The 20,226-nt window shown below is 66.4% G+C and overlaps 2 protein-coding genes across 2 annotated transcripts in view; one reads left to right on the top strand and one right to left on the bottom strand.

Annotated features, from left to right (window-relative positions):
• The first annotated feature begins 504 nt into the window (after positions 1 to 504).
• GGT6 (gamma-glutamyltransferase 6) lies at positions 505 to 8,514 on the top strand. The gene is made up of 4 exons (XM_074953750.1): positions 505 to 638; positions 2,963 to 3,231; positions 4,714 to 4,827; positions 6,780 to 8,514. Exons 1-4 carry the CDS (start codon positions 538 to 540, stop codon positions 7,967 to 7,969), a joined length of 1,674 nt encoding a protein of 557 aa, XP_074809851.1. The 5' UTR covers positions 505 to 537; the 3' UTR covers positions 7,970 to 8,514.
• A 3,774-nt stretch (positions 8,515 to 12,288) lies between these two features.
• The window catches only part of TMEM8B (transmembrane protein 8B), a 36,440-nt gene continuing 28,502 nt past the window's right edge, over positions 12,289 to 20,226 (bottom strand). The window contains exons 9-13 of the mRNA XM_074953858.1: positions 15,949 to 16,091; positions 14,582 to 14,760; positions 13,826 to 13,972; positions 13,131 to 13,247; positions 12,289 to 12,773 (exon numbers count right to left, since the gene is read on the bottom strand). Coding sequence (XP_074809959.1) covers positions 12,438 to 12,773; positions 13,131 to 13,247; positions 13,826 to 13,972; positions 14,582 to 14,760; positions 15,949 to 16,091 — 922 coding nt within the window. The 3' untranslated portion in view covers positions 12,289 to 12,437. The remainder of the gene's footprint in view (positions 12,774 to 13,130; positions 13,248 to 13,825; positions 13,973 to 14,581; positions 14,761 to 15,948; positions 16,092 to 20,226) is intronic.

Raw genomic sequence — 20,226 nt, 5'->3', positions numbered from 1 at the left:
GAGAGCAGAGCGTCTGAGCCGCCGGCAGCTGGCACCTGGGCAGCGTTTCCCTGGTGGGCACAGCCAGGGCTGCCTCCCCCCGGAGCAACTCGCCCGGACACCCTGGTACCCCACGCTGTGTCAGCCCCCTCCAGGCCCCTGCCCCTGGGACAGCGCCCAGCACCCGCCGAGCCTGCAGGGCCAGGGCAGGGGCCAGGCAGGATTTAGGGCTAATAGCCACGGGGCCTTTAATGCCGGCCCCTCTGTGCCCCCCGCGCCAGCTCCACCCCCCATGCTGTGGCTGAGGCCCTGATCCCTCCCCCCGGAAAATCCCCTCTCTGCCCCGGGGGGCGGCGGCTGCTCCCCCCCGACCCGGCTCCCCAGACGCGGGCACCTCCGGCAGCCCGGCCGCTCCCGGTCACCGAGGCATCGGGGCGGCTGATGCGGGGCGGGGTGTCCCCGCTCCCCGACGGGCCCGGCTCGGCCCTGGCGCTTCCCCGGGCGGGGCCGGGCGGGGGCGGACCCGGAAGGCCGCGGCAGGTGCTGGTCCCGGCCGGCATGGAGGCGGCCCCGGCCCGGTACCAGGCGCGGTACCAGCGGCTGCGGGGCAGCGACAGCGACGGGGAGGAGGCGGTGGAGCTGCGGGGCGGGCCGGGCCGGTGAGTGCGGGGCGGACCGGACCGGAGCAGAGACCTGCCCCGCCCGCAGATCCCCGGCAGCCGGACCCCCCCAACCCCGTCCAGCCCCCGCGCGGCCCCATAACCAGCGCGTAGCTGCCCCGGGTGCCCCCCACGGGCTCTGCCCCCCGCGGCCCCGGCAGGGCTGTGCACGTGCCAGCTGCAGCGGGGGGCTGCGCCCTACACAGGGCGGGCACCTGGTGGGGGGCCAGGCTGGCTGGGCAGGGTGCCCCCCGTTTGCAGGCTGCCCCCCACCCCCGTCAGAGATCAGCTCCGAGCCGGGTCAAGGCCACGGACCCGCCTGGGCAGCTGGGGCGGGGGACCGGGAGGGGCCCCCCTTGGCCAAGGAGGGTTGTGGGGAGCAGGGGGGCAGCGCCAGCGTTAACAGGGGGCTGCTGCCACCCCAGCACTCAGCGACTGACCACGTGCCGAAGACGAGTCAGCGATCGGGGGCACCAGTGGGCACAGCCTGTGCCAGGCCCCTCCGCCCTGCCCCCCACACCAGGCTCCTGGCTTGCCCGCGTTGCCCCTCAGGGGCCCACAGGCTCCTGGGACCCCCCTGGGGCCGGGGCTCCCCTCCAGCACGGGGACTCTGGGCCCCGGGTGTGCGGCTCGCCAGACACGGGTGGAGCCCAGGACCCGCCGTGGTGTGTGAGGAGCAGTGAGGGCTCAGATCTGAGGCCGGAGAGCTTGTGAAGAACGGCGAGCCCTTTGCCAGCTGGCACCAATGGGCCCACGTCCCAGACGGGCTACGAGGCTTTGCCTGAGGCCGGGCACTGCTGGGGAGGGACCAGACGGGCGGCCCAGGGAGCTGCCTGGGTCTGGGCCACCGTGTCTGCCCCAGCGAGGTGCCGGCTGCTGCTGGGAGCTCTGGGCCCCATGGTTGGGGAGGGGAACGTGTAACACACAACGCCCCGGGCCCCGTTAGGATCAGGCCCTTGGCCTTAGGAGAGGGGCCTAGCCGTGGGGGATGGGGACATTGGCTCAGCTGGCCCCTCCCCAGGCTGGCTGCCTGGCCTGCTACCCCATTGGTGCCAGGCCTGGGGGCAGTCGCAGCCCAGCTCCCCCTTCCCAGACTGCACCAGGCGTGAGCCCAGAGCGAGGCACCTGCGTGGATCCGGGCACGGCTGGGTGCAGATCGAGTGGCCTGCTCCAGCCCCTGCCCCACCCCTTGTCTCTTCCTCCCTGCCCCTCTTGGCACCGGGAGCCCCCTCCCGCTGAGCCCCTCTGAGCTCTGTAAGCCCCTGGCCTTGGCTGCAGCTCAGCTCCTGGTGGGGGGCCCAGACCCCAGCAGGCTGGTGAATTTGGCTGTAATCCTATTACAGGAGCTGAATGCGGCCTCACTAATCCCATTAGGCAGCGACAAATCTCCCCCCTTCTTTGCAGCCCTCCTGGGGCCGGGGGTCAGGCTGGCGGCTTTGCTGGTTACTGTCGGGAGCTGGTGCCCTGGCCGGGTGTCCTCCAGTGCTAGTGACGTGTCGGGAGGGGCTGGGGTCCCTGTGCCGCACCAGGGCCAGGCCCCTGGATGGGGGCAGGTGGAGCCCGTGTGGAGTGTCCCAGCCGCGGTGACCTATGGCAGCGGGCACACGGCAAGGCCCCCCAGCCCAGGGTATCTAGCTGGGCCCTGGGCGCCTGGGGCATTGCGTGTGGCACTGAAGGTCTCACCAGCCTGGCCTCCCCCAGTGAAAGGGGTGCTGGGCGCCCCATCCTAGCCATGCTGGGTGGAGTTTGGGGGGCGTTTGGAGCCACAGGGAGGCTGATCGACTTGCAGGGCTCCTGCCAGGCCAAGCCAAAGCCTCTCTCTGGTCAGCTGCATGCACCTGACCGTGAGCAGAGCATGCCTGCGTGGGGCCAGCGGAGCATGGCCTGGCCTGGGCTGAGTGGGGACGGCACCCTCGCCCTCAGACCCCGGAGCCTCAGAGCCAGGCCATGTCGCTCCGGTGCCCAGAGAGAGCCCCAGGCTGAGGGGCTGGCAGTGGGTACTCGAGCCCCCCGGAAGTCTGCCAGCACCTCAGTCCCATCCCATACCCCCAGCGCTGCCAGTGCCCCTCAGTCCTGACCCCCACCCCTGCTCCCCCAGCCTGGCACCTCTAGCTCTGCTGATGCCCCTGAGTCCTGACCCACAGGCCCCCGGTTGTTCACCCCTGGACTCCTGCCCGTACACCCATCGTTCTGCCGCTGCCTCCTCCCTGCTCTCCAGCGCCCCCCGCAGGCTGTGGGGAGCGTCCCTCCCGGTGCACCTGGCTGGCTGGGGCTGCAGGGAGTTGCCATGTGGGCTGATCTCTGTTCTCTCTGGCTCTCTGCAGATCCTTGCTGCAGGTCCTGCTTCACCAGCACCACTGGGAGACCTGCGCCCGCATCTCCTCGGCCCTGGTGCTGCTGGCGCTGGCCTTGGCCTTGGCCTTTTCCCAGATGACCTCCGGGGGCTCCTCGCGACTGGGCGGCACCCAGGCTCACAGGCAGGGTGATGGCGCTGGGCAGATGGGGGCGCAGGAGGAGCTCGGCAACATCCCATCTGCGGCTCACATGCATGCCCCGGGCGTTTACCATCACGCCGCCCTCATCACCAGCTCAAGTGAGCATCGCGCAGCATGGGCTGCAGGCCCGGGCCCCCAGTGGGCACCGCTTCCTCCTGCCCTGTTCGGGCTGGGTACCCCTCGGGTCGCTGTGACGGGCTCCCCGGGGTGGAACTGGAACTGGGGTAGTGCTGAGCCCTCTGTCTTACCAAACCTGGGCTCCCTCTCACACTGGGATGCTGTGAGAAGCTGCAGACCCCTCCAGGTCCCACACTCACACAGCTATTTACAGACAGGGACACACCCAGCTGAGTTACATTCATACTTTCACCAGCCACTCATGAACCAACAAGAGAGACGCTCCAGCCAGCTCCCCCCAGCCTAGGACCCCAGAGCTGAACCGTCTCGCCCTGGTCAGAAGCCTGACCAGTGTAAGTTATTACCCAGTCTGCCCTCCTGCAGTGTGGAGAGGACAGTTCACCAGCCCCTGTTCCTGAGCAGATTTCCCTTTGCACTTTAAACAACACTGTTTTAGGTAAAAAATATCAAACAGATTTATGAATTACAGAAAGAGAGATTGTAAGTGATTATAAGTATTAGCGAACAGATCAACAACAACGCAATCTGGGTTCTATCCACTAGACAGGATTTGACTCCAGCAGTGTCTCGCCCTGATGGTCCAGGCACTTCACAGATCCGCCATACGCAGGTTGGAAATCCTCCTTTCCAGCCTGGGACCCCCTCCCACGTTCCAAGTCTTTTGCCTCCAGCCGTGGTTCCAGGTGTTGAGTTGTGGGGGGAGTGAGGCCAAGTGATGATGTTGCTTCCCCCTTTTATAGCTTCTCCCATGTGGAGGGAACGTCATTGTCCCAAACAAAAGCCCCCAGCCCAGTTTGTGGAAAGGTGCCGGCCCAAGATGGAGTCCAGTGTCACGTGATCTAGCCACCTGGCCTCCCGTGGTTCCGTGCGTCACAGCGGCCATTCTCCAGACACTGGCTGAAGCGTCCCCGGGAAGGCCCCCCGGGGGGGATAAGCTTTTTCTCTTGTGTTTCTTAATGGCCCATCACCTTGTATGGTTCATCCACAACCCGGCTGGGTGTGGACCACCGGGTGGGTGTTACCCCGGAGCAAAGACCTCTGAAATATCCGCACATAGTCAATATTCACCACTTTAGATAGAAGAACGAGACCTGCGCACAACCAGGGTAATCATCCTCAGCAAACCCGAACTTTTCCATTGATCCCTTCCATGACATACTCCGTGTAAAACACACCGTGCTCATATCACCCTGGTAAATGCCGGGGTGCCAGGGCATTGCTTTGGGGTACAGAATGTCCCAGCTGCCCTGTGCTCCTGGCTGGGCTGCAGAAGGGCCTGAGGGGCAGGGGGGCTGTGCACAGGGCAATGGGCCCGCGCTGCCCCCTGCAGGAGGGCGCTGGGAGTGCAGGGCTGGGGTTGGCACAAGCTCTGCCATGCCAGACTGGCCCCACGGTGCCCGCGCCACCCGCCCCTGACGCCGGGGCCTGTCGGTGCCTTGCAGAGACCTGCTCCCGCCTGGGGAAGGACCTGCTGGTGGCCGGAGGGAACGTGGTGGATGCTGGGATTGCGGCTGCGCTCTGCCTGGGTCTGGTCCACCCGCACGCCGGGGGGCTGGGTGAGTGTGGGGCTCGGGCGAAGGGGTGGAACTGCCCCCAGGCCGGTGCAGCTAGGGTCACCGCTCCCCGCATGGGGAGCTGTCAGCCCCCGGGTCCCCCTCACCCCACCATAGCCAGAGCTGCGGGATGCGACGTCAGGCCAGGGAGCGCGGGGGGGATGGACATGGCCTGGGCGAGCTCTCAGAGAGGGGCCTGGGAAGGGCTGCCCCAGCCCCCCAGGCCCCCCAGCGGTAGCCAGTGGGTGCCGAACGGGACCCGCCTGTAACGCCCAGAACCCTCTGCTGTGCATGCTGGGGGGGCGGGTTGTGGGGGGGGGGTCGGTGTGGAGGGAATGGGGGAAGGGAAGGCTGTGGTACGTAGGGGACCCTAATGGGGTCTGGGGGGGTACGGTGTCCAGGAGCCCTCATGGGGACTGGGAGGCAGTGTCTGGGGGGCCCTGACAGGACCTGAGGGGCTGCAGTGGGCGGGTATCTCGGAGGTGCTGGTGGGGGTGCAGTGGGGGGGTGTGTCAGGAGGTGCAGGTGGGGGGTGTCTTGGGGGTCCTGGTGGGGAGGTACAGTGTGGGGGTATCTCAGAGGCGCTGTTGGGGGGGACAGTGGGGGGGTGTCTCGGGGGGTGCTGGCAGGGGGTACAGTAGGGGGGTGTCTCAGGGGTGCAGTGGGGAGGTGTATAGAGGGGTGCAGTGGGGGGGTGCTGGTGGGGGGTATAGTGGGGGGTGTCTCAGAGGCACTGACGGGGGTATAGTAGGGGGGTGTCTCAGGGGTGCTGGCGGAGGATACAGTGGGGGGTATCTTGGGGTGTTGGTGGGCAGGTGCAGTGGGGGGTGTCTCGGGGGTGCTGGTGGGAAGGTACAGTGGGGGGGTGTCTCAGGGGTTTTGGTGGGGGTGCCGTGGGTGGTGTCTCGGGGATTTTGGTGGGGTTGCAATGGGGGGCGTCTCAAGGGTGCTGACGGGGGGGTTACAGTTGGGGGTGTCTCAGGGGTGCTGGTGGGGCAGTACAGTGGGGGGATGTCTTGGGGGTGTTGGTGGGGATGCAGTAGGGGGGTGCAGTGGGGGGCGTTGGTGGGGGTGCAGTGGGGGGTGTCTCAGGGGCGTTGGTGGGGGTGCAGTGGGGGGCGTTGGTGGGGGTGCAGCGGGGCTCAGGGGCATTGGTGGGGGTGAAGCAGGGGTGTCTTGGGGGCATTGGTGGGGGCGCAGTGGGGGGTGTCTCAGGGGCGTTGGTGGGGGTGCAGTGCAGGGGTGTCTCAGGGGTGTTGGTGGGGGTGCAGTGGGGGGCGTTGGTGGGGGTGCAGTGGGGGGTGTCTTGGGGGCGTTGGTGGGGGTGCAGTGCAGGGGTGTCTCAGGGGTGTTGGTGGGGGTGCAGTGGGGGGCGTTGGTGGGGGTGCAGTGGGGGGTGTCTCGGGGGCGTTGGTGGGGGGCATTGGTGGGGGCGCAGTGGGGGGTGTCTTGGGGGTGTTGGTGGGGGTGCAGTAGGGGGGTGTCTTGGGGGCGTTGGTGGGGGTGCAGTGCAGGGGTGTCTCAGGGGTGTTGGTGGGGGTGCAGTGGGGGGTGTCTCGGGGGCGTTGGTGGGGGTGCAGTAGGGGGGTGCAGTGGGGGGGCGTTGGTGGGGGTGCAGTGGGGGGTGTTTCCGGGGCATTGGTGGGGGTGCAGTGGGGGGCGTTGGTGGGGGTGCAGTGGGGGGTGTCTCCGGGGCGTTGGTGGGGGTGCAGTGGGGGGCGTTGGTGGGGGTGCAGTGAGGGGTGTCTCCGGGGCGTTGGTGGGGGTGCAGTGGGGGGCGTTGGTGGGGGTGCAGTGGGGGGTATCTCGGGGGTGTTGGTGGGGGTGCAGCGGGGGGCGTTGGTGGGGGTGCAGTGGGGGGTGTCTTGGGGGCGCACTGTGGGGTGTCTCCGGGGCGTTGGTGGGGGCGCACTGCGGGGTGTCTCGGGGGCGCTGACGGGGTCTGTCTCTTGCAGGCGGCGTGTTCTCAGCCCTGCTGCACAACGCCTCGTCGGGCCGCACCGTGGCGCTGAACGCCATCCCGCGCCGTGGCTTCTCCCAGCGCTACGGGCTCCCCGTGGCCCTGCCGGGCCTGCGCCTGCTGCACCGGCACCACGGGCGCCTGGCCTGGCCGCGCCTGCTGGAGGGGCCGGCGGCGCTGGCGCGGCGAGGCGTCCGCGTGGGCCGGGAGCTGGCTGCGGCCCTGCGGGAGAGCGCGGGCGCCGTGAAGGCCTCAGGGCTCTGCAGCCTCTTCTGCGACGGGGCCGGCGAGCTGAAGGGCCAGGGCGCGCTGGTCACCCACCCCCGGCTGGCGGCCCTGCTCCGGGCGGTGGCATCGGGGGACGACGCCCTGCCCCGGGCCCTGGCCCCGGACCTGCCCCCGGCCGAGCGGGAGCCCTTCCTGCAGGCCATGGGGGACTTGGGCCTGGAGCTGCAGAGCCCCCTGGCCATGCAGCTGGGCAACGCCTGGCTCCACGGAGCCCCGGCCCCCACCGCCGGCAGCCTGCTGGCCAGCGTCCTCGAGGAGGTGCGGGCAGCCAGGCCCGGGGACGCGCCTGATCCCTGCCTGAGGGCCCTGAGCGCGGCCCGGCGCGGCTTTTCCCGGGGGTTTGCGGGGGCGGGCCCCTCACCCTGGCCCCCTCGCCCTGGCAGGGGCCCCTCGCCCGTGGGCAGCCACCTGGCAGTGGCAGACAGCCAAGGGAACGTCCTGCTGCTCTCGGCCTCTCTCAACAGCTCCTTCGGCTCCAAATTCCTGGCGCCCGCCTCGGGCATCGTGCTGAGTGACCTGACAGCGCCCGCCGGGCCCGGCCTGCTCTCCTGGGCCTGCCCCGTGGTGCTGAGCCTGGGGGAAGAGGGGACGGTGGTGGGGCTGGGGGCCACAGGGGGCAGTGCGGCCCCACTGGCCCTTGCCCAGGCCATTATAAACCAGGTGTACCTGGGGCAGCCCCCGCAGGAGGCGCTGGAGAGCCCATGGCTGCAGCTCCGGGGCGGGGGGGATGGGGCCCCCCAGGGCTGTGGGCCGGGCACCCCATCAAATCTGTCCAGTGGTGAGTGGGCTGGGGGGGCCCCACAGGCGGGCCCCTGGGTGCTGCAGGTGGCATCACAGGGTGAGCACGCACGTGCCCTCGCCGCCCCGGCCGCGTGCTGCCATCACGAGGGGTATTAGCCCCAGGGGCCCGGCTCAGAGCCCAGGGCGCTGGCGTGGGCAGGGCTGGCGTGCCCGGGGAGCCGGCCCTGACCACTTAGTGCCAGCGCAGGGTGAGTGGCTGGTTCTGGCAGCCCCGGTTGGACTCCCCCGCCCAGGGGCCGGTGCTGACCCCACTCCTGGCTGGCCCCCTTCCCCTCCTTGCCGGCATGGCAGGGCTATGTAGGGCCCCCCGTCACGGAGGGGTCGGGCTACTGCCCTGTCCCTCAGGCCAGCCCAGGTTCCCTGGGGCTTGGGGCACGCCAGGGGCTGGGTCCTCCCTGCTCTCCGCTCCGGGGCCCCGCTGCTGCCTGGCACCGCTCTGGAGATTTCCGAAGGGCTGGGCGGGGGGCGGCAGGGCTCTGGGCTGGAGAGCTGGGCTGCACTTGGGGAGAAGTGGCAGGAGCTCCCCCTCCCCCCGGTCCTGGAGAGGTGGGTTGGCTGCCGGGCACAGGCTCGGAGCCGGGGGCTTGTGGGCTCTCTGTTGTGTGTGTCTGTAAAGAGAGAAATAAACCCTCTGGGTGCCGTGCGGCCTGGTTTGTCACTCGTGGCGCGTCGGCCCTGGGCCACTGGCCCCAGCCCAGGGGCCTGGTGATCCAGCCAGGGAGGGAGGCAGGAGCCCCTGGGGTGAGTCCCCCACCCGACCAGGAGCTCTCAGGCAGGTTGGAAAGGAGGCTCTTAGCCCGGGAGAGCCTGGGCCGTCTCAGGGGTCCTTGGCCGGGGGGTTAATGTGAGGACACAAGGGAAGGGGCCAGCCCCGGTTGCTTGGCCACCCGCCCCCAAGCTGCTGTAACCCAAACCCCTCCCTGGCTGGGGCGATGCCAGCTGCTCTGGGATTTAGACATGCCCAGTGGGTACGGGGAGTGGGGCAGGGAGCCCGGACTCCTGGGTTCCATTCCCACCAACTCTCTCTGAGACCTTTGGCAGGGTCCTTCCCTCTGCGTCAGTCTCCCCCACATGATGTTGCCAAGGGGGCGCTGGGGGACAGGGCTGCACTAGGCTCTTGGGCCAGGCCCTGCTGCACCGCGGGGGTCAGTGCTGACGGGGCGGCTGCCCCCAGCTGCTCCTTGGCACCTCCTGCCCTGGCGCGTGGCCATCCCCATGAGCTCAGGGGGTCTGGGTGGGATGCAGGGTCTTGGCGGGAGGGCTGGGAACAGGTTGCTAGGGAAGGGGGGTTACCATGGCTGTGACTGAGGCCATGGGCCCCTCCCCACCAGTCTCTGGGCCCGCGGAGGGCGGGTGGCAGCGAGCCAGTTAGCCGTGGCTGAGTGTGAAAACCCTTGTGCTGCCAGGGCACAAGCCTGGGGGGCAGCACGGTGAGGGTGGGGGCACTGGGAGCTAAGAGCAGGCAGGGGTGTGGAGACAGGCCTGTGCCCAGTGCTAGGGCTCCCGGGCCCCCCTCAGGCCCTGTGGCCCAGAGCCACAGACGTACACAGGGCCTGGGTCCGCAGAACTCCCGCCCCACACGCCCGGTGCCAATGGCTTCAGGGTAAACGTGTCTGGGTGCCCGGTCCTGCCTTGGCATCAGGGCACCTCGCGCCCGCCTGTGCCCCAGAGCATGCCCCGAAGCAGGGGGAGATGGTGTTTGGCCCCTGATGCGTGTGCAGGGCCCAGCAGCTGCCTGCCCCAGAGCAGGTGTCGCTCCAGCCGGCGTGGGAGGCACTGGGGTGGTGCTAGCCCAGGGGTAGAGCGGGGGGGGGGGGAAGCCCCAGGTTCAACCCCCCTGTCTCTGCTGGGGGGTGAGGCTTTGAGCGGGGGTCATTGGGTCAGCAGGCGAGAGTGGCTCCAGTTTTTTGGGCTGGCTTGGGGTAGTGGGGCTGAGCCCCCGTCTGGGCGGCATCTCCCTTGGACTGGCTTCGTGGAGCACGCTCGTAGGCGCCCGTCTCTGCCCCATCGTACGGGGGCCCAGATGCCCAGCACAGCTCTGTGTGCATCACAGCCTGGGCCTGTGATGGTCCAGGTGTCGGGCCACTCAGGCTCACACCTACGGCCTTCACAGCGCCAACCCTGAGTTTGTGACCTTGGGCAAAGCATCAACCTTGTGATCACAGAGCCATTGGTCATTATCTTTGAAAACTCATGGTGATCCGGGGAAGTCCCGGACGACTAGAAAAAGGCAAATGCAGTGTCCATCTTTAAAAAAGGGAAGAAGGAGGATCCTGGGAACTACAGGCCAGTCAGCCTCACCTCAGTCCCTGGAAAAATCATGGAGCAGGTCCTCAAGGAATCAATTCTGAAGCACTTAGAGGAGAGGAAAGTGATCAGGAACAGTCAGCATGGATTCACCAAGGGCAAGTTATGCCTGACTAATCTAATTGCCTTCTATGATGAGATAACTGGCTCTTTGGACATGAGGAAAGCAGTGGACATGTTATTCCTTGACTTTAACAAAGCTTTGGACACGGTCTCCCACAGTATTCTTGCCAGCAAGTTAAAGAAGTATGGGCTGGATGAATGGACTATAAAGTGGATAGAAAGCTGGCTAGATTGTCAGGCTCAATGGGTAGTGATCAATGGCTCCATGTCTAGTTGGCAGCCAGTACCAAGCGGAGTGCCCCAAGGGTCGGTCCTGGGGCCGGTTTTGTTCAATATCTTCATAAATGATCTGGAGGATGGTGTGGATTGCACCCTCAGCAAGTTTGCAGATGACACTAAACTGGGAGGAGAGGTAGATACGCTGGAGGGGAGGGATCGGATACAGAAGGACCTAGACAAATTGGAGGATTGGGCCAAAAGAAATCTGATGAGGTTCAACAAGGACAAGTGCAGAGTCCTGCACTTAGGACGGAAGAACCCAATGCACTGCTACAGACTAGGGACCGAATGGCTCGGCAGCAGTTCTGCAGAAAAGGACCTAGGGGTGACAGTGGACGAGAAGCTGGATATGAGTCAACAGTGTTCTCTTGTTGCCAAGAAGGCCAATGGCATTTTGGGATGTATAAGTAGGGGCATAGCGAGCAGATCGAGGGACGTGATCGTTCCCCTCTATTTGACACTGATGAGGCCTCATCTGGAGTACTGTGTCCAGTTTTGGGCCCCACACTACAAGAAGGATGTGGATAAATTGGGAAGAGTCCAGCGGAGGGCAACAAAAATGATTAGGGGACTGGAACACATGACTTATGAGGAGAGGCTGAGGGAGCTGGGATTGTTTAGTCTGCAGAAGAGAAGAGTGAGGGGGGATTTGATAGCTGCTTTCAACTACCTGAAAGGGGTTTCCAAAGAGGATGGCTCTAGACTGTTCTCAGTGGTAGCTGATGACAGAACGAGGAGTAATGGTCTCAAGTTGCAGTGGGGGAGGTTTAGGTTGGATATTAGGAAAAACTTTTTCACTAGGAGGGTGGTGAAACACTGGAATGTGTTACCTAGGGAGGTGGTGGAATCTCCTTCCTTAGATATTTTTAAGGTCAGGCTTGACAAAGCCCTGGCTGGGATGATTTAATTGGGGATTGGTCCTGTTTTGAGCAGGGGGTTGGACTAGATGACCTCCTGAGGACCCTTCCAACCCTGATATTCTATGATTCTATGAACCTCCCTGTGCCTCAGTTTCCCTCTGGCACGGCCCCCTCGCAGGGCTACAAAACCCCCCTTACTGCGTTGAACTTTGGGAGCACCTGTCTGGGGCCACCTGTGCCTGACACGGACACGACTGGGCCCCATTGGGGCCTGCCCAAGGCCTTTGGAAGCCCAAGGTCCCCGGGGCCCTGGCGTGCTGCCGGAGCAGGGCGATGGGGTTGCCTGTGGCTCGGTGCCACCCGGAGCCCAGCCTGGCAGGATCATCGGGCTGCTCGGTCGCTGTATCTGCTGGTCTCGTTCCAGCCCCTGCCCTCGGGCTCCCAGCCCTGCCCGCGTCCAGGGGGCCCTCATGCAGCTGGGAGCCAACGCTCCACGCAGGAGCCGCACAGCCCCTGCCTCCGGCCCCGGCCCAGCCTGGGGCCACGCTGCCTGCCTGTGGATCCAGTTTCCCAGCCCCTCCCACCCCTCAGGCCCCGGCAGCGTCCCCCCCGAGCCGCGGGCACCTCCCAGCGTCCTTGGCTGCCCTGCCCGGCGGAATGGAGCGGCACCGACACCATGGGCCCAAGTTCCACGGGGATGTAATTGCAGTTACACAGCAGAGCCGCCCGGCCGGGGAGGCAGGGGCCCTGGCACGGGAGGGAGCCGGGCTGGGCTGGGCGTGGCGTTGCGGCCCTGTGTTGCCCCGTGGCAGCCCCATATCTGCCCCAAGCAGGGGATTCGCAGCCCCGTCACCGTGAGCGGAGGGCTGAGCCAGTCCTTGGGGCAGCAGCAGGCAGAGACCACCCGGGGGTGCCACAGGGCTCAGGCCCTCCCAGGAGGCTGGTGACTATGGCTGTGGGGGGGAACGCCCCCCGTTGTGGGTCCGTCGCCCTGGGGCTGCTCTGTCCCACGCCCCCAGCGTGGTGCCCGCAAAGGCCAGGCGGGCGTGGCGCTGTCAGCTGGCACAGACGCTGCTGATGGAGGCCGTGGCGGGGCCCACCAGCCCCAGCTCCTCCTGCTCGTTGACGCAGAGCTGGTAGCCGCAGCCCTTGTGGCGGGGCAGGGGGCCCAGGCGCCCGGCGGGCTTGGGGCGCGGGGGCAGCAGGAAGCCCACGCTGCCCGCGATCAGCATGTGCCAGATGCTGTGGATGTAGAAGTAGTTCTCCTCCGTCTCCACGCAGGCGTAGAGCAGCACCGCGCCCGCCGCGATCAGCGCGCCCGGGCACAGGTAGAAGGCCCAGCGCTGCCACGTGGGGGGGTAGCAGTGACGCCGGCGGATGCTGCGCGCCGTCTGGGGGGGCAAGAGACAGGGTGAGACGCCGCAGGGCACGGACCCCGGGGGGGGGGCACAGGATGGATGGGGGGAGGAGTGGGGGGGACGCGGCCGGCAGGGACTCGAGGGGAGTGGGGGAGGGGCACAGGAAGGACGTGGGGGGAGAAGTAGGGGGGATGCTGCAGGGCAGGGACCCGAGGGCTGGGGCGATGGTGGGGGAGACACCCCAGGAAAGGTGCTGAGCTGGAAGAGTGGAGCTGCAGGTGAGGCTCACAGCAGGGGAGCCGAGGGGGGCAGGGGACACAGTCAGGGGCTGGGGGACAGCAGCCCCTGTAGCTCCCACGTGCCCCCCCAGCTCCACCTCAGGGGCCTCACCCAGGCGATAGCCATGATCCCCACGGCGAAGAGACTGGGCCCGAGGAGGTTCCAGAGCCCGTGGCGGTCCAGCTGCAGGGCCATGGAGAGCAGCATGGCGCCCAGCAGGTACAGCACCTGGCGCAGAGAGCAGGCAGGGTTAGCGCGGGGGGCCAGCGCCATATGATCCCCCCTACCCCGACGCAGGCTCTGGGGTGGGGCAGGGGGGGACTGAGGGCGAGCGGTCTGGGTCACGCAGCCCCGGCTGGCTGGGCTGGAATGGCAGAGTCAGGGCAGCCTGGCCCGCCAGTGCCCGCAGGGCAGAGCCCGAGGCTGCCGCACACCGGCCAGGCTGCCAGTGCCGGGGTCCTAGGGCTGCGGCTGGGGACAGAGGGATAAGGGGAAAATGGGGAGCTATGGAGAGCAGGGATGGGGGGCCTGGTTCCCACCACCTGGCCCTGTGTCTGGGGTTCACCCACCCCCCCAGCTGAGCTAAGCCCCGTCTGACGCTGGCCTCCAGGTGCCAGTCCCTCCTGCGTCTCCCCAGGGCTGCAGGAGGCGCTGGCTCCTCCCCAGGAGCGAACAACCAGCCTGCCGCGGGTGTCATGAGGGTGCCCTGGAGGAGGGCAGGGGTCCTAGGAGGAGGGCAGGGGTCCCGGGGGACAGGGGTCCGGGGGGGGCAGCGTGCCCTGGAGGCAGAGCCGCGCCCTGTTCACCTGCTTGGCGAGGGGCTGGAGCCGCGCCATGGCGATGACGGTGACCCAGACGGACATGAGGGAGCCCAGGAAGTCGCAGAACTGCAGCACGTCGTACTCCATGATGCAGAACACGGCGATGCCCGGCTGGTCGCAGGCGTGATAGAACTGGGGAGAGATCGCGGCTCAGCCCCCTGGCGGGGAGCCCCCCATTGCCTCGCCCGGCCAGCCCCCTGCTCAGCCCCCGAGTGCGCCGCGTCCACCCCCGGCGCCCCTGCCCGGCTCTGCCTGCAGCCCGTCCCCGCACCCACGCCCAGCTCTGGCTACAGCCCGTCCCCGCGCCCAAGCCCGGCTCTGCCTGCAGCCCGTCCCCGCGCCCAGGCCCGGCTCTGGCTGCAGCCCGTCCCCGCGCCCACGCCCGGCTCTGGCTGCAGCCGGTCCCCGCGCCCACGCCTGGCTGGCTGCAGCCCGTCCCCGCGCCCATGCCCGGCTCTGCCTGCAGCCCGTCCCCGCGCCCATGCCTGGCTCTGGCTGCAGCCGGTCCCCGCGCCCACGCCCGGCTCTGCCTGCAGCCGGTCCCCGCGCCCACGCCTGGCTGGCTGCAGCCCGTCCCCGCGCCCAGGCCCGGTTGTGCCTGCAGCCGGTCCCCGCGCCCACGCCCGGCTCTGCCTGCAGCCCGTCCCCGCGGCCACACCCGGCTCTGGCTGCAGCCCGTCCCCGCGCCCACGCCTGGCTCTCCCCGCGCAGGGGAGCCGCGGCGGCGCTGCCCCGACTCACGGTGGAGAAGAACATGGTGAAGACGTAGACCGAGGCCTCGAGCAGGTAGCGGCTGCGCAGGGCGATGGCCACGGGTGGCAGGAACATCAGGTTGCTGAGGCACAGAAGCAGCGTGGCCAGGAGCTGGAAGCCGTAGGAGAAGGCCTCGGCGCTGTCCGTGCAGCCCCAGCCGTTCCAGCCTGCGGCGAGGGCCCGTCAGCCGGGCAGGGCTGGCAGTGCCCAGCGAGCCCGGGGCCGGCGGGGGGACGGGGGGGCATGCGGCGGGGCTGGGGACCAGGCCGAACGCGGCAGCACCGGGGGTTAGAGAAAGGGGCTGCCAGGCCGGGGTGTCCTGGGGCCACATGGGGGTAGCGGGGCCGGGTACGACGGACGCTCCAGCCACACGGCTCAGTCTAGGGGGGCAAGGAGGGGCCCCGTCCTGGCTTCCAGGAGATGGCCCAGAGCGGGCTTTGCCAGCCGTAATGTGAGGGGGCAACGTGCTGCCGGGGGCCGATTCCAGGCTCTGTGGAGCTGCCCCGGGAGGCTGCCCCCTCACCTGCCCCCCTCCTCCCTCACCTGCCCCACCCCCTCACCTGCCCTCACCCGTCCTGCCCCCTCACCCGCCCCCACCTCCCTCACCTGCCCCACCCCCTCACTCACCCTCCTCCTCCCTCACCTGTCCCGCCCCCTCACCCGCCCCCACTTCCCTCACCTGCCCCGCCCCCTCACCTGCCCCCTCACCCGCCCCCACCTCCCTCACCTGCCCCACCCCCTCACTCACCCTCCTCCTCCCTCCCCTGTCCTGCCCCCTCACCCGCCCCCACTTCCCTCACCTGCCCCGCCCCCTCACCTGCCCTCACCTGCCCTGACCCCCTCACCCTCACCCACCCCCTCCTCCCTCACCCGTCCCGCCCCCTCACCCGCCCCCACCTCCCTCACCTGCCCCACCCCCTCACTCACCCCCCTCCTCCCTCACCCACTCCCGTCCTCCCTCACCTGCCCCGCCCCCTCACCTGCCCCCTCACCCGCCCCCACCTCCCTCACCTGCCCCACCCCCTCACTCACCCCCCTCCTCCCTCACCCACTCCCGTCCTCCCTCACCTGCCCGCCCCCACTTCCCTCACCTGCCCCGCCCCCTCACCTGCCCCCTCACCCGCCCCCACCTCCCTCACCTGCCCGCCCCCTCACTCACCCCCCTCCTCCCTCACCCACTCCCGTCCTCCCTCACCTGCCCGCCCCCACTTCCCTCACCTGCCCCGCCCCCTCACCTGCCCCCTCACCCGCCCCCACCTCCCTCACCTGCCCGCCCCCTCACTCACCCCCTCCTCCCTCACCCACTCCCGTCCTCCCTCACCTGCCCGCCCCCGCCCCCCCACCCGCCCCCTCACCTGCTTTGCACTCGCAGGCCGCGTACAGGTAGTTGCTGGTGCGCAGGAGCTTGCACTGGCCGTAGGGGCCGCAGTCCTCGATGCAGGGGGAGAGGTAGGTCCGTAAATACACCTCCGCTGCCACGTTAGCGCAGGGCTCGAACCTGCCACACGCACCTGGCGTCAGCGCGGGGAGGGGACAGGAGCCGTACGGGGGGTGCGAGACCCACGCGACAGATGCTGCCACTCGCCCGCCCCCCCATGCCCAGCCCCCCAGCCGGCCACATGGCGGGCGCCAGCGCGGCTCCAGGCCACACACACGTAGCCAGGGCCAGGCCGCGGGCACCGCGCCAGCACCCAGCACCCAGCAGGAGATGCTGAGTCAACGAGTCGCCCGCCACCAGCCAGCAGGGCCCTGACCCCACGCTGACGCCGCCTGGCTCCGGCACTGACAGACAGACAGACACATGGGGAGACATGGCCCCGGGGACCTACGCTCAGAGGTCTTGTCTTTCCTGGAAGGAAAGGATATCTCCAGCCCTGTGTGACGTTATTAATATGAACTGGGACCGTATAGATCATTGTTGCAACCAAGGTCCTGCAGTGGCAGCAAATCTTGTATAAAGGGGGTCAAATAAGGTGTCTAAGACACGGTTATGGTTTGCTGGTTATGATTATGCTGTCTGTATGTGTGTATCATTTTTGTAGTTAAAGTTATGAATATTGGCTCTACACTGTCTGTAGTTCAAACCTGTGCTGTGCTTCTGGGGGACACCTGTCACGGAGTGTGGGGGCGTCCAGGCCCTGCACCCCTCTTCCTGGGATTCACTGAGACTCTCAGCCAGCCAGTAAAACAGAAGGTTTATTGGACAACAGGAACACAGTCTCAAACAGAGCTGTGGGTACACCCAGGACCCCTCAGTCAAGTCCTTCTGGGGGGCAGGGAGCTCAGACCCCAGCCCTGGGGTTCCCTGTGTTCCTCCACCCAGCCCCAAACTGAAACTAAACCCCCCCAGCAGGTTCCCTGCTGCAGCCTCCGTCCACATTCCTGGGCAGAGGTGTCACCTCCCCCTCCCCCTCCTGGCTCAGGTGACAGGCTCTCAGGTCTCCCGTCCCCAGGGCACATTCCCAGGTCAACACTCCCCCCTCCCTGCTGCGTCACATCGTCACATCTCTCCCCCCTTCGAGACTGAACTGAGCGGGGTCACTGTGACCAGTGACCTGGGGAAGTTCGGGGCCCCCTCTCCGGGACAGCGCATCCGCTATCAGGTTGGCCCTTCCCTTCACGTGGACCACGTCCATGTCGTAATCCTGCAGGAGCAGGCTCCACCTCAGGAGCTTGGCGTTGGCTCCTTTCATCTGGTGCAGCCAGGTCAGGGGAGAGTGGTCGGTGTACACGGTGAAGTGTCGCCCGCAGAGATAGGGCTCTAGTTTCTTGAGGGCCCACACCATGGCCAGGCACTCCTTCTCGATGGCCGCGTAGTGTTGCTCCCGGGGTAGCAACTTCTTGCTCAGGTACACGATGGGGTGTCTCTCCCCCTTTTCATCCTCCTGCATTAACACCGCCCCCAGTCCCGTGTCGGAGGCGTCGGTGAACACCACAAAGGGCTTGTCAAAGTCTGGGTTTGCCAGAACTGGGCCACTGACCAGAGCCTCCTTCAGCGCCCGGAAAGCCTCCTGGCACTGCTCGGTCCAGACCACCTTGTCTGGCTTCCCCTTCTTGCATAGCTCAGTGATGGGGGTGGCGATGGCGCTAAAGTGGGGCACAAATCTTCGGTAGTATCCTGCCATCCCAATAAAGGCTTGGACCTGCTTTTTGGGGTGGGGAGCGGGCCAGTCTCTGATCACCTCCACCTTGGCCGGTTCCGGCTTTAGGCGGCCGCTCCCCACCCGATGGCCCAGGTAAGATACTTCCGCCATCCCCACCTTGCACTTCTCCGCTTTGACAGTCAGCCCAGCCCCCTGGAGTCGGTCCAGCACTTGTCTAACCTGGGACACATGGTCCTCCCAGGTCTGGCTAAAGACACAGATGTCGTCAATATACGCCACGGCAAAACTCTCCATCCCCCTCAGGAGCTGGTCCACCAGGCGCTGGAAGGTGGCCGGCGCTCCCGTGAGGCCGAAAGGCAGGGTCAGGAACTCATAGAGCCCCAGTGGGGTGATAAAGGCCGATTTCAGCCGGGCATCTGCATCCAGCGGCACTTGCCAGTAGCCCTTTGTAAGGTCCATAGTGGTAAGGTACCGAGCTCCTCCCAGCTTGTCTAGGAGCTCGTCCGGCCTGGGCATGGGGTAGGCATCCGATACAGTGATGGCATTGAGCTTCCGATAGTCCACACAGAACCGGACCGACCCGTCCTTTTTGGGGACCAGCACCACCGGCGAGGCCCAAGGGCTGGCCGATGGCTGGATCACCCCCAAAGCCAGCATGTCCCGGACCTCTCTTTCCAGGTCCCGAGCAGTTTTCCCTGTGACTCGGAAGGGGGAGCATCTTATCAGCGGGTGCGACCCTGTCTGCACCCGGTGGACAGTCAGATTAGTGCGTCCAGGCTGGTTGGAAAACAGCTGTCGGTACGGATGCAGCACCCCCCTGACCTCAGCTTGCTGGGCAGGGGTTAGCTGATCCGAGAGGGGAATTGTTTCCAGGGGGGAACCAGCTCTGGTCCCAGGGAATAGATCTACTAAAGGGTCATCTCCCTGCTCCTCCCAATGTCCACACACGGCCAACACCACATTCCCCCTGGCATAAAGTGGGACTGTTCTTAATGGTTCCTCCGAATATTGTGGGGGTGCCTCAATTTCCCTTATGCAGTTCTTAAGTATCTAGGTGGTGGGGTAAGGGTGTATGATCACTGCAGAGCCCTAGAGGGCAGGTGTGTGCAGGGGTCTGGACACAGAGAATGGCCGACACCCTGTTTCCTGGCAACTGATGGCCTGGGCCCTTCCCCCCTGCAAGGTGAGAGCTAAAGGGTTGGAGAACAAAGGAATCAGGTGACCTCCTGGCCTGGGAAAGGAACAAAGCCCAGAGGAGGGGGGGCTGGAGGGAGTTTCAGTTTGGAGGCTGGCTAGGACATGGAGTGAAGTGCAGACGTGGTTGTCTGGCTCACTGCCCTCCAAAATGGACCCAGCTGAGGGGTCCTGTTCTCTGCACCTGCAAGATCTGTTTTAGACCATGTTCCTGTCGTCTAATAAACCTCTGTTTTACTGGCTGGCTGAGAGTCCCGTCTGACTGCGGAGTTGGGGTGCAGGACCCTCTGGCTTCCCCAGGAGCCCCGCCTGAGCGGTCTCGCTGTGGGAAGCACACGGAGGGGCAGAGGATGCTGAATGCTCCGAGGTCAGACCCAGGAAGGTGGAAGCCGTGTGAGCTGTTTGCCCTGCGGACAGGCTGCTCACCGGAAGGCGACTGCCCCAGAGTCCTGACTGGCTTCATAGGGAGCAGTTCCAGAGCATCGCCCGGGCACTCCGTGACAACATGGTACACCCCGCGGTGGTGCGCCCGGTTCGACAGCTCCACCACATAGTTTACCTCATTGAGCTGCTTGACGACCTTGAACGGGCCCTCCCAGGCGGCCTGTAGTTTGTTCTTTCTCACGGGGATGAGAACCATCACCTGATCCCCGGTGGCGTAGGCACGGGCCCGCGCCGTGCGGTCATACCAGACCTTCTGCTTCCTCTGGGCTCTGGCCAGATTCTCCCTGGCCAGGCCCATGAGTTCAGCCAGTCTCTCTCGGAAGGTCAGGACATACTCCACCACTGACTCTCTATCGGGAGTGGCCTTCCCTTCCCACTCGTCTCTCATCAGGTCCAGGGGGCCCCTCACCCTCCTTCCATATAACAGTTCGAAAGGCGAAAATCCGGTAGACTCCTGGGGCACCTCCCTGTACGCGAACAGCAGGTGAGGTAAGTACTTGTCCCAATCCTGCGGGTGCTGGTTCATAAAGGTTTTCAGCATCATCTTTAGCGTCCCGTTAAACCTCTCCACCAGCCCATTGGACTGGGGGTGATACGCTGAGGCCCAGTCGTGCCGGACCCCACATTTCTCCCACAAGCACCGGAGCAGGGCCGACATGAAGTTGGACCCTTGGTCTGTCAAGACTTCCTTGGGGAACCCCACTCGGCTGAAAATGGTCAGGAGCGCATCTGCCACGGTGTCTGCTTCAATGGAAGCTAAGGGCACTGCCTCGGGGTAGCGGGTGGCGAAATCTACCACCACCAGAATGTATTTCTTCCCCGACCGGGTCGTCTTGCTGAGAGGCCCCACGATGTCCATGGCCACCTTCTGGAAAGGCTCCTCTATGATGG

The sequence above is a fragment of the Natator depressus genome, chromosome 5 (assembly GCF_965152275.1).
Source record: "Natator depressus isolate rNatDep1 chromosome 5, rNatDep2.hap1, whole genome shotgun sequence".
Classification (NCBI taxonomy): domain Eukaryota; kingdom Metazoa; phylum Chordata; order Testudines; family Cheloniidae; genus Natator; species Natator depressus.
Note: the sequence above shows the minus strand (reverse complement) of the source record. Positions and strands in the feature narration are given on the sequence as shown.

Excerpts from the sequence above, each read along its gene's own strand:
- GGT6 (XM_074953750.1), top strand. The coding sequence starts at position 538 with ATGGAGGCGGCCCCGGCCCGGTACCAGGCGCGGTACCAGCGGCTGCGG. Across the intron at positions 3,232-4,713 it reads CGCCCTCATCACCAGCTCAA|AGACCTGCTCCCGCCTGGGG; the intron begins GTGAGCATCGCG and ends GGTGCCTTGCAG. Across the intron at positions 4,828-6,779 it reads CCCGCACGCCGGGGGGCTGG|GCGGCGTGTTCTCAGCCCTG; the intron begins GTGAGTGTGGGG and ends TGTCTCTTGCAG.